This window comes from Pagrus pagrus, assembly GCF_965226575.1.
Source record: "Pagrus pagrus genome assembly, chromosome: 16".
NCBI classification, from domain to species: Eukaryota; Metazoa; Chordata; class Actinopteri; order Spariformes; family Sparidae; genus Pagrus; species Pagrus pagrus.
This window is the reverse complement of record NC_140200.1, coordinates 27,405,028-27,417,807: the sequence shown is the minus strand read 5'-3', so window position 1 is coordinate 27,417,807 and position 12,780 is coordinate 27,405,028. Positions and strand designations below refer to the sequence as shown.

The following is a 12,780-nucleotide window of genomic DNA, read 5'->3' as shown; positions in this document are numbered from 1 at the left end:
GCTGGTACCCTGAGTTTGGTTATTCAAATTGTAAATAAGGTAGAAAATGCAAATGCTTTTAAAGCTTTGAAAATAAGAGTAACTTTGTAATAGATTAGATTTTCCCAGTATAGCTGTGTTTACTTTCCAAAGCACCCCCCCAGTGGATCTTCTGGTCTGCTGAGTGGTGGTCGCGATGGGAGATGGACCCGGTCCCTGCAGGGCTTTCCCACTCTGCACACTGGCCACCCAGCAGAGGAGCTCGCAGAAAACCCAAAGGCAAACAGACACGCTGGCTTATCAGAATGTTTAAACAGCTCGGCATGGTGGGAGAAATCACGGTCTTAGACGGGATCTAGCCAATCTTTAACCTGCTGGAGAAAGCCCTTCAGTGTCATTATCAACATCCACAGGGGAGTGTTTACACTGCGTATCAGATTCTGCACCTAGACATGGTTCCCTTTGCTGTTTGTAAGATGTTCATCTCAACTGTACATACAGGAAAAAAGCAGCTAAATATGATGAGTAAGCACTTGTATACTCTGTATGTTCCGCCTGGTCAGCATTCAAACCCACCGCTTGCAGCCTCCTGATGGCTCTGTTTTCAATTACTGGCTAGAAAAGGTAAAGAAAGATTAGAGATAAAATCATGTACTTTTCCCTCATGGAAAAAAAGGTCTTGTTCCAGGAGGCTGTGGCAGTGCAATAAATGCAGAATGACAGGGCTTTCATGTAGCTGGAATGGGGATACCCCGAGCCTCCTCTTCATGTCGCTCTGGAAGTGGTTGAACAACAAAACTCGGCTGGCTTTATCCTTCTTATTCCGGACCTGTCACAGGGGGTGGTGGCCAATATATCCCCCTGGAAAAAGGAAATAAAAAAGAGGCAGAAGCGGGATCTGTAATGGGGGGTGCCCGGTATGAAAATCATTGCTCATTTTCCCCAGTGGCTCATGAAAAATGCATTTTTGGTGTAATTTGATAGTTTGTATGCAGAGCTATTCACAGAACTATAGATTTCTTGCAGGTTGTTTAAGAAATCAGGTGGCCCTAGATTGCAGTTTTTCCACCAGGCTTAGCTCTGTTTTGCACACAACAGATTATTCGACTTCAAGGCTGAAACAGCCAGACCTGGAATATATAGTTTACTCCTTAGTGGTATTTAAACATTAACTTGACAAATGCATGCAATTCAGGGCGAGGTTGCTATGAATCACTGTATTTTGTTTGCTGTTTCATTACTTGCTTTTATGGCTCTTTTGGGAATCAAAAGATCAGCTGTGATGTGAGAAAAATTATTTTGGATTTAAGATTAATTCTTAAATTACTGTCTCAAAACGGAGGCAGTGATGAGTCTCTCTTGATAGTCGTATCAGTCTGAGGTTTGTTTACCGTCTTGGTCAAAGGTACAATGTTAAAATGATCCATGTGCTTGAGTTGGATGTGTACTCTTATCTCTCTGCTCTACTGAAGAATGTTTGCTCTCAGAGATAGGACTTGTTATAAACAAGTCAGACCTCTTTACTGACCTGAGGATTCATCAGAATAAAAATAGCCTTGTTATTTTCTTCTCAAAGTGAGAGGTTGCAGTTTATCCCTGGGCTAATGCTTCAACATGAGGCTTGCCATGCCGTTTCATGGCTCAGCTTGCTTGATGAGGCCCGGGGGGGCAGGATCATTCAAATACTGGCTGCTGTAAGATGTGAACACAACGGTTTGTTCTGTCATGCCCTCTTCATGATGGGAATTCAGGTGTGAAGCAAAGAAGCGTTCAGACTTTGTTTGCACAGGACTAATATCACCTCGAGACATTCAGTGATTTGTAATGACTGCTGAGATCAACAGTGAATATAACCCTGTGTGAACCAGGCTTAGCTCAGGTTTACTAAATAAAAAATGCTGTGAGAATTTCACAGATCTATTGAGTTTCTGGTGAAGGGTGGGTACAATTAGATTTTTTTTTATACCACCATGGCCGTATTAATCTATTAGGGAGCCCAGGGGTAAAGATGAGCTGTGGCCCCCACCAGTGTGAAAAGCACAAAAATGGTCAATTTTCAAACAGTAATTTCAAGAATGTAAGAATGTGTTTCCTTTATCATATGAGCTAACTGCCCGATGCATGAGCAGTTAATGTCGAAGCCAGGCAATAATCCTGTTCAAACAAAACACAGCCAAAAATACTTTAAATAAATAAACAATCACAAAAACTAATTAGATAATTAATGAATAACCCTGTGGTAACACTTTTCATAGTTGAGGAGGAGTTCAGGAGTCTCGCAGCTTGAGGAAAGAAGCTGCTCTGTAATCTGGTATCTGCAGACAGAAGCAGGGTTTGTATCACTCTATTATAACCATCCCGAATAAAATGTAAACTTGTAGTTTATTAAACAATAGTTCATATTTATTTCAATGTAACAACAATGCAATGCTTTTTAAACCATTTACTAAGCAAATGCATTGTAAATGTATAACTGATGTTCATAATACTTATGTAAATGTTTGATAAATACTGTGTAGGTCTTCTAACATTTGGATGGCCATTATGGAGTTGAAAATGACATTTATAAACCTTTGCAATTGCTCAATAAATGGTTTATAAGGCATTGTATTAAAACATCGATATAACTATAAATTCACCCTTTATTAATGTTGGTTACTGGCAAAAGATACAGAAGTATCCGCTGCTGTACCACAAGACTACAGAGCAGCTTCTTTCCTCATCCACAACACTACATCATGAATAGTTTATTTTTCTGACTTGATTATTATTCATCAACTAGTTTGTATAGTTTTTGTTTTGTGTGTGTGTGTGTATGTAGCTCAGGGAACAGGGACTTTATTATGAAATCTGGCCTAGATAGACTCTAACCAAGTTCTGCTCCACAAATTCAGATTTTGTGCAGGGACCTACCTCTAAACTACAAAAGGTTTTGGCACTGACACATTTTAATAATTCTTTACTGCCCTTTCTCAGTTTTTCACGAAAATTAATATGACAAATTGTGAGATTAAGCACCACACTCCACATGTTTTTTCTATGTAATCTCAATATGCAGAGTTTTGGGGCTGACTGATAAATCATATCAGATCCCTACATGTCTGTCCAGGGTTTATACATTTGTTTTTATTGGCTCTCTTTTCCTCAGCCTCATTCTCCTTTTTTCTTCCTTCTGCAGCATGCGGTCGTGGTTTCTACAAGTCTTCCTCCCAGGACCTTCAGTGCTCTCGTTGTCCTGCACACAGCTTCAACGACCGCGAGGGCTCCTGGCGCTGTGACTGTGAGGATGGCTACTACCGGGCCCTTTCTGACCCTCCATCTGTGGCCTGCACAAGTAAGTCTGCCATGCCGTGGCTAGGTAAACACAGTGCAGATCACTTGGTGGGATCTGAATTTAAACAGCCACACATGCAAGGGAAAGAAAACACACTCCTGAGCCCACGCCAGACCTGTTCAGTGTGTATGCAGTGATCTCATGAAAGCCCCAGATGTGTTCCAAAGCAGTTCCTCTGCCTCCCAGTATGTCATTATAATTATGTTTGCAGGCTTGCGTGTCTGTTTTCTGTCTTAGCTGGTTGCTAATGATGAGAGGAGCAATTTGCCATTTCCCGTCTGAAAGATTGCAATTACAGTCAGCAGCGGCAGCCCAGGCAGCACCCTGCATCTTCATTTGTCCTGGCCAGTGTAGCAGTTATGTGACAGCCATTGATGGCTTATTTACACAGGCCGGGGGATTCAGACTGAAGGGTGGAGCTGATTTGCTTCTAAATCCGTTCTAAAACACGGTCATTCCAGGTGCTGCTGGATGTTTTTTTTCCCTCCCACTGCGTACAGCTACTGTTCAGGGGTAGTGGCACACCCCAGCGGGGCAATGTTAGCACTTCTTTATCTCTGGAGGTGAACAGCAACCGTAAACATAATCTCTGCACCTTATCTGTGTGTCTTCGTTCTACCGATAATGTAAGTTACACAAGACTGGAAAGGCCCACAGGCTTGTTGTTGCTATTTACATACCTCTGTCATTCTTTTTCTGATATATAAATTAAGAAAGGGAGCGGATAAATTAACATTTCATTTTGTGGTTTGTACCGTTTTCTGTTGATTAAAAACAACAAAAACCGACATGCTTATGGGGGAAAATCAGCATGCCTCGCTCACATCCTGCTGCTTTTTCCCTGAACACCTAAAGTAGGCCAAGTCAGAATCCCTAATGTATGTATGCATGTGTATGTGTGTGTGTGTGTGTGGGGGCGCGTGTGTGTGTGTTTGTGTGTGTGTGTGTGTGTGTGTGTGTGACAGAGAGAGACTGCTGGTGAGATATTATGCAAGTAGTGGAATGTTGTAGTGCTGCATTGGCTTGTCTATGCATTAAATCAAAGAATCAAAGAGAAGATTATACAGACTGGAGTTAATGTTGTAAATATCACATGAAAAATGGTTCTTTGTCATTTATGGGTGTGTGTGAAGCAGCTCGTCGAGCAGCAGCTCTGTCGCGGCCTGCCCCAAACTCTTGTCGCACCTTTTTATTACATTCTTTAATTCCACTTTTGTGGAAAAATAATGTTTCTGCTTATCTTACATGAAAGTGAAAATATATTATCAGGAGGAAATATCTTGCCAACTGTTTTAATTAGAATAGAGGGTTGCAAGAAAACGTTTTAATATCATAACTTATGTAAGAAAGTTATTCCTCTCTCATTATTAATGAGCCACAATATCCCACAAACATTATCTATCATTGAGACATCAGCCTTCTATTTGCATTTTGGCTGGCTGTTTTTCTCTCAATGCTTGGAAAGTCTGAAAGAATTTGCATTTGCCTCTGCTCCCTCAGTATGGTAGCAAGTGGACTGTCCAGAGAGTCAGCCATTTCCTTATTTGCCCCAGTGCTAAAATAGTGGGCTGGATTTATGCTCTAGCCTGTGGATTTCTTTGTGATGGACTCGGGTCAGATTTTCCAAACAATGTTACTTTATGCACATTTTGAGTGCCTGGCCCAGTGCCTCTCTCTGCTCTGCTAATAGAGTAGCTAACATTGGTAAAGCTGCTCCAATGTGTCATTTCGTACAGCATGCCGGCATTGCAGAATCAAGAGAGGCCTGACGGTACACATCATGATGTTGACATCTGTGTGTTTTAACGTGTTTTCCCCCCAGTGTCCACCTGTTAATCTAAACATGTACCCGCTGACTGTTTATAATCATATGGATGCTGTTATAATGTGTTGTGATTGAGATCCCGACCCACCAAACATCCTGGAAAGTGACAAAGTACGTTTTTCGCTCTAAATTACATAATTACATAATCACCATCAGTAAACAGGACGCTGTCTGACACTCGCGGGGAGGGATGCTGTTCTCTGGGGGAAAGTTTTTTTCAAAACAAGTTGCCAGAGACAGTAACTACAACAACACAATAGTGGAAGGCGACAAAGACATGGTGAGTTAAAGTTTTTTGCTCTGAATCGCGTCACGCTGTTCCGGTACTACCTCCAGAGGCGGATCAGAGGCGGAACGAAACTGTCCCCGTCCCCCCTCTCTGCCTCTGTAGTTTCACACAGACGATGAGGCGGAATATTGGCGCATGATTCCCGCCTTGTAAGTGCAGTGTGAACAGGGCAATGAACTAACAACCAGCTTCCAGTTCCACAGAGTGGAACAAACATTTGTTTTATAGCCATGTCTACTGATTATTTTGCAACCGATCAAATTATGGTTGATCAGTCAGGTGCCATGCCCCTTCAGTCTTCCCCTTTCCAACTGGATCAGTGACCCAAAATAGTGGCTAGACATTGCTTATCCACATATCAATACATATTAAGTCAACCTGATACACAACAGCTTTATGGCATTTTTCTTGATTTCTTGGCACAAACAAATCTTTAGCAAATCTAGAAGAGTAGTTTTACACGTGAAAAAGGGGAAATGGCCTTGTTGCTTGATGATGTGGTTCTGCTCTGGTTTATTCCCATTAATGCCTGACACAAATAAGGACAAAAGTCAAGCTAAGTATTTGAGGCCGGCCAGTGGCCACAAACCACCAATCTCTGTGTATATCACGGAGGCAACCATACAGATCCTGTTCTAAAAGACAGGTCCATTACTCACTCCTCCAACCATCCTAATCGGATGTTAACGCTTCACTTTAACATCTCCCACTGATCAAGGGCAAGACTCACATGCAGTGGCAGAACAGGAGAAAGTTCCCACTTCTTTGCAGTGTCCTCTGGCTGTTCCCTTCTGGGTAATCACCTTGGCCAAGTAGTGCAGTAATTACTGAAGTTGCCTAATGCACACTTTCCATTATTCATTTTCATTAACTCGGGGTCTACACTTGATGACCCCATACCATTATATGTAAATATGTATTTTTAACTTGTATGAATAGCTTCACCCTTTTCCTCATTCACCCGACACAATTTTTGCACAGCTTTTTGTACGTGCATTTCCTCATTCATCACTGGATTAAGTCAGTGTGACCAATCGTCACTGTGATTTCAAGCCTTATCCAGACCAGGAGTGAATAGTAATTGAAAATGAATTTCCAGTGCCTGAACAAATAGCTTGATTGACAGATTTTTTTAAATAGGGGTTTGTAAAGCCACCATAACGTAGGCCTTAGCAAAACAGTGAGATGGATCTCTGGCACACAGAGATTAAGAATGTGTCTATGAGGATTTGAGAGGAAATGAGATGAAGATGTAATGTGGGGACATGAAAAGCCAAATCCACCCTGAATAAAGATGAGGGAAGAAGTTGCAAAAACATAGCTCCAATACATTGTTTCCCATGTGGTAAGTGTTGAGAGGGAGAGGGAGGAAAATGATTTTGTTTGGTGCATGTTTGTCCTATGCATTCATATGCAAAGTTGTGAGAAAATGAGATTATGTGGACGGCCATGGGAGGCATTTTCTCCAGAGGCAGAGCACAGACTGGAGTTGCTGACAGGTTGGGGAGTGGGCATCAATCACACAACAGCTGTGTGCAGTGCTGGTGCAAGCTAGGGGCTGAAAAGGGCAGTCGTGAGCGGCCGTCTTCTCCTCCCAGTCCCCGCCGCCCCCCTTAAAAATGTGCCACCTCAACAAGTTGATGTCCGTCAGAGGGTCCGTCCTGCCTCGAGTTGCTAGGGGACTGTGAAAGAGCTGCAGAATGTAGGGACAGACTGAAGCACAGACCAGGAATTCTAGTTTTGTTATATTTTGATTGAAGGCAACATAATTTTAGATTATGCATGATAAACTCATGTTAAGATCCTATATCTAGAGTTTGACCATCAAGCACATGTAGATAAAATGCGAAGAGTATAATATAGGTTATTTTAATAAGTATGATTTAGCTAAAAATGCAGAAGGTTTGCCCATATGCAGGACTGAAACTGCTAAAATTAAAAAATATAAATGAATTAATTAATTAATTATTAATGAAATTAATGCACTAAAAACTAATAATAAAACTAATGTTTAAAACAAACATAGGCAGTAATTGTCATCCTATTTAATTTTACATTTTATCTATTCATTTATTGATTTTTAAACTAAATTATTTCGATAATATCTATAGAAAGATAATGGAAAATTAAATTTGAAAGTACATAAATAGGGTAGCTAATTAATACAAAGGGAAATAATTACAGAGGCAAATTAAATGATATCAATTTATGCCACATTTATGCCTTTATCTTTATTTAAAATTATTTTTGGTTCATATAATTGCATATTAATTCATTTTTTAAGTCATTTATTTATTTATTTATTTTGGATTGTGGCAGTTTCAGTCCTCCATATGCCTTTACCATTTTAGTTTATTAGCATTAGTGAACCAAAGAAATTAGCAATTCATCAAATTATCACAAAGTACTTGTTGTTAAAGTAGGAGCCTTTTGGGTCTTAAAGGGGCATTATGTAGTTTTGGAGAAGAGATTCAAACTCAGAATTTGCAATATTAATGAGGTAATGATAATAATAAATGTTTTTTCCCTAATTGAACAAACAAGCTGTTCTCAGAAAAAAAAGATCCCTAGGAAGGTGGCGGGGTCCAGCAAATATAAACAAAATAAAACAGTTTGAAACTGTGTTGTCCTTTAAGTTCAGTTTGTTTATTCAGTTATGAAAATGAAGATAGTTTGTTTATTTAGTTTGTTTAGACAAAAAAAAAAAAATCAGTCATTGAGTCAAAATTTGTTCCTAAAAACTACATAGTGCACCTTTAACGGTCTTTGACCTCTGGGCAGTCACTTGCTTTGCCCAATTGGTGATTCATTCATCCCTGAATATCATTTGCTTTAGTGAGTCAAATGCTGACATTTCAGTGCAATTCTGAAATAAAACACCCAAGTTGTAATAATCCAAAACAATCCTTAGAGCACACAAAATGACCAGATGTGAATGCTGTGCTGTCCTTTTTGTGTAAGCAAAACTGGGAAATGATACTGTTCACAACACAAAGCCTCTGTCCCCGTCCTGGTCATGCACATGTAAATTCTATGTAAAACTGCTGCATGCTGTTTTCTTCACATTGTAATTAGAGGAGACCATGCAAATCTGTACTGCAGCTACTCACAACAAAAACCACAAAACACCATGTAAGGCCATCTAATAGTTTGTATAAAGACATCATACTCACGATTTATCCACTCACAATGGATTAGGCCATTGTTCTATGACTTATTGTCTCAAGACATGCCAAGTTATGACAGATATTAATTCAGTGTAGCACCAAGGCAGCACTGGGAAGCCCTTCAGCTGAAAAACCTCTTCTTCAAGCACTTCTCTTCTGCATGGCTTCCCTCATACAGGTCTGCTGCAGCCACATCATTAGAGGCTAGGTCACGGGGTCACAACACACATTTGTAGAGTGAGGATTACCTCATGGGTGATTTGAATACCACTCACCCCTGCCGCCCCTCTCCCCACAGCTCCCCAATTAGAGCACAGCCAGCTAATAGGCTATGGAGGGTTAAGGCAGCCCGGAGCGCCTCTCAAGGCCGATAAGCACCGGATTCTTCTCTCCTAAGCTTGGATTTGCTCAGGTCTCACAACTCTGCACAAAGTGGAGATGGGCTTTGAAACATGACCTAAAAATGATCAGTTACTATGTATTCTATATGGTAGATTATTAGGTGTAGTGGATACGTATATGTAGCTGAAGGCTGTTCTCATCACTGCTGCACATGGGAGTTAATTAATTATTCCACACATTCACAGGTTCTTCTTTAAAATCTGTTCCATGTTAGCATTGCAAATGATGTAGCAGGAAACATAAACGGTGCATGCACTTATTCCATATGTATGCTCAAAAACAAGAATACCCTCTCTGTCTCTCTCACACACACACATACACTCATGCTTGGTCACAGTGGCAGTGTTGGAGGGAAGCTAGCAAGTGATTGAGACATTTCAGGCTGTGGGGGCTCTGGCAGGCTAATCCGTGAAATGAAACTTGACTGGGAGGAGGGGTGAGAGGAGAGAACACGAAAAGATAAGACAGAGTGGGGGTGTGAGGGACAGAAAAAAAGGAGTAAAAAGAAGAGGGAGAACGACAAGCCCTTGAGCTATAAGGATGAGCAGACAGACAGCAGAGGGCTCAGGATGTGGCGTAAATCTGTGCTGTAGGTGAAGTGGGGGCAGAAGAGTTTCATATTCCTGAGCCCAGACAGAACATATTCAGCAAAACAAAGTGACGCCAGAGCAGAAGAAGAAGAAAGAGGAGACAGGTTCAGTGTGCTTCAAACAAACTGGGTCATATGATGTGTCACCACATCTTAAGGTAAAAATGTGTATACCTTTTAAGTGGCCACGCTGAGAAGGTTACACAGCCTTCACCTCTGCCTTCATCTCTCTCCAAGAACTCTCAAATAATGATTTGTCTTTTGCATGTCTTTGAAGTCTTCATGTGACAAATCAGTCTTTCCTCAAAAGCATGCATGGCAGTGTACATATGTAACAAGACAGAAAGGAAAGAAAGCTTGTGAGAAGCTCAAACTCTGCTGCTTTCGCAGGTATGCACACATTGGCTTGTCCGGTAGAAAAAGGTTTGCGAACTTGTCGAACCAAGGCCCAGTTCTGTTTCAGCAGCCCAGTCAGCAGAATAAAATGTTGGCAGTTAACATTTGTGCAAACATGCAAATGTGTACGTGTCAAACGTACCATATGAACTTTCTTACAGTATGTGTCATATCACATTCACATTACATGTACTGTGTATGAGCTTACTTTCATGTCCAGAGCTGGAGGGAATGGTGGTAGAGTTAAAGCTAGGCAAGAAGGCTGCCAAGCCATTGACCACAGTTTGAGACTGCGTTTCAACATCTGTAAGTGGGAAACTGCTGGATATTTTTAGTGAGAACATTGTGACATCCTTCAGCCGTTGTGGAAACCAAAACAGGTATTTTTGGCCAAAACATGATCTTTTTCTTACCGTAACCAAGTGTTCTTTGTGCCTAAACCTAACCAGAGCATAAGGACAGCATTGTCACAATAAAAAAAATCTAATTAAACTCAAGGAAACGTAATGTTTCAACATATCCGTGGTTTGCATACTTTCACTGTCAGTATGAGCCAATACGCACTTTGTCTAAAGCAGACTGAGGTCTCTTCTGGAAGAAAGACAAAGCTTGCAGGGTAATGACAAAACACAAAGGTCACACAGATCCAGGGCCAGTCTAATTGTTGAGAAATCACCGCTTTGATCTGTGGCACCTGAGGCCCAATGAGAGTGGCACAAGCAAAATGAGATGTTATCATCACCTACCGTCGCCAAGGAAATGCTAGAATAAAAGATCACAGAGGGTCAGGTGGGAGCTGGGGGTGATGTGTGCACATGTGCGTGGGTGTTGTTGTGCGTATGTGCCGAGGCACACCTTGCCTTTGTCTGCGATGAAGATTGAGAGTGTGGGTCGAGTGTCAGTGCCAAGGCTGGAGTCGAGTGGCGCTATCAGCAGTCACTCGTCTCCACTTCACCTGCCACAGGTGGCTCTTTCATCTTGCCAGTCCACAGTCTGTCTCTTATCTTCCCCGATAATCATGAATATGGATGTCTCCATTGAGCCCTCGGTTCTAATGGGTGGAACAGGGAAAAACAACTAAGTGCTGTATTAATGAGCCCGAATATTGTGATTGCAGTTTTGGCTCTATGCATATGCATGACCTATTTTGTTAGTTAATGTGACAAATTTAATGAGTTGAGAGGTCTCTCCCCAAGATTCCCTCAAAGAATATTTCCTGAGAAAAAAGGGACCGTTTAAATTTAGCAGCAAGCAAAATGAAGATGTTTTTAAAACACATCCATAAACAAAGAATACAAGTCATATAATCTTTACTGCATTAGGGGGAGTTTATTTATATCTACATCTGGGCCATAAAAGCCAACAGCCTGGAATTTGAAAGATGAAAGCAGTAATTTGTTATTCATTGTTTTACGAGATGAGCTAATCTCTTTGCCATTACGTGAACGTTTACTGGCAAACAGTCTGTGGTCCTGTGCACTGTTGATGACATGGAGCTAGTTGTTATTGTATGTCAAGTGAAATTGTATATGGCAGTTACAGGACGGTGATAATCCAGGTTTAAATCTTGTTCATAAATTCTGTTGGTGAGTCTTTTTTTTGGAGGGCATTAACTTTAAGTGTCCTGCTGTCTAAATGATATACCTTTCCAGGGAAACCCAGTAAAGCCGCTGTCTCCAGCTGGTTGTTGTATATCTTCTGAGAACAGGAAACCTTAGAGAGTGGCTGTCTGTGGTTTCTGATTCCCTGCTAAGCTAACTATGTAACCAGGTTTGAATCATTTCCATAGCAGCTGCAGATTTTATGCTGTTAACAATCGTTATGTAAACAAAGCCCTTAGTCCATCTGGATGAATCACCAGCCATGTTTTCATGCATGAGTACACTGTTAAAAGGCATCAGGTTGGTTTAAAATTCAAATAAAAAGAACCAGGCTGCCTTAATGCTGCACTGGTGTTTGTTTTTATGTTAACAAGGGATTACATGACCATGTTTAATTTCAAAAGGGTCTCTCACGGTAGGAAACCAAAAGTGAATTTGCATAATCTGTTTTTTAGCATCTATCAGCTAATTGTTTTGGTTTTTTTACGTCAATAAACGTTCCTGTTTTGGTTCACTCTCTCGCTCTCATCAGCCTCATTTTTCAACCGCAGCAGATGAATGGAAATAGTAACTAGCTGATGAACATAGATTAGCATTTAGCAGCTAAATAGCCAGATATTTATTTCAGGAGTGGGTGGAGGCCAAAGAAATCTTGCACGAACGGAAGTGTTGGACTTCCTTCATCAGGTGGTGCAAAACACAAGTCAGAATCAAATGTGGTGTCTGTGCTGTGTCAACTAAATCTGTCCACAGGCAAAAATGTGCTAGCAAATTTGTTATGGCCATCATTAACTATTTTTTTTTGGCCATAAGAAGAGTTGAAATAAGCTTTGTGAATAAGCTTGAATAACTTAAGAAATTGAGGTCAGCTACTGTCAACTTACATTTAAAATAGATTCCAATAAGCCTTCATTTTTAGTTATTTTTCAAAGTAAAGCAGTTTCAGATCTGATCATTAATTTGCCACCCTGCCACGTTATCTCACCTCTTACTGCTAGTAGCTAAATTAAGTCAGGATAAGTGTGAATGCATAATCATTAAATCTGCGCTTGAAGTGCTTTGATACATTAAATAAAGCAAGGAAAAAATAAGATTTTCAAAATAATTTTAAGCCAAATGCAGTGCATGCTGGGATGCTAATAAGCTTGCAATTGTTTTTAACCATCAGTTTAACATTGTTAACTCATCATTTTTAGAA

The 12,780-nt window shown here is 40.7% G+C and overlaps 1 protein-coding gene across 4 annotated transcripts in view; it reads left to right on the top strand.

The window, feature by feature from the left end:
- Positions 1-12,780, top strand: part of epha7 (eph receptor A7) — a 94,372-nt gene that overhangs the window by 19,634 nt on the left and 61,958 nt on the right. For all 4 annotated transcript variants that reach the window (XM_084378366.1, XM_084378365.1, XM_084378364.1 and 1 more), the window contains exon 4: positions 3,158-3,313. In XM_084378366.1, the coding sequence (XP_084234492.1) occupies positions 3,158-3,313 (156 nt within the window). The remainder of the gene's footprint in view (positions 1-3,157; positions 3,314-12,780) is intronic.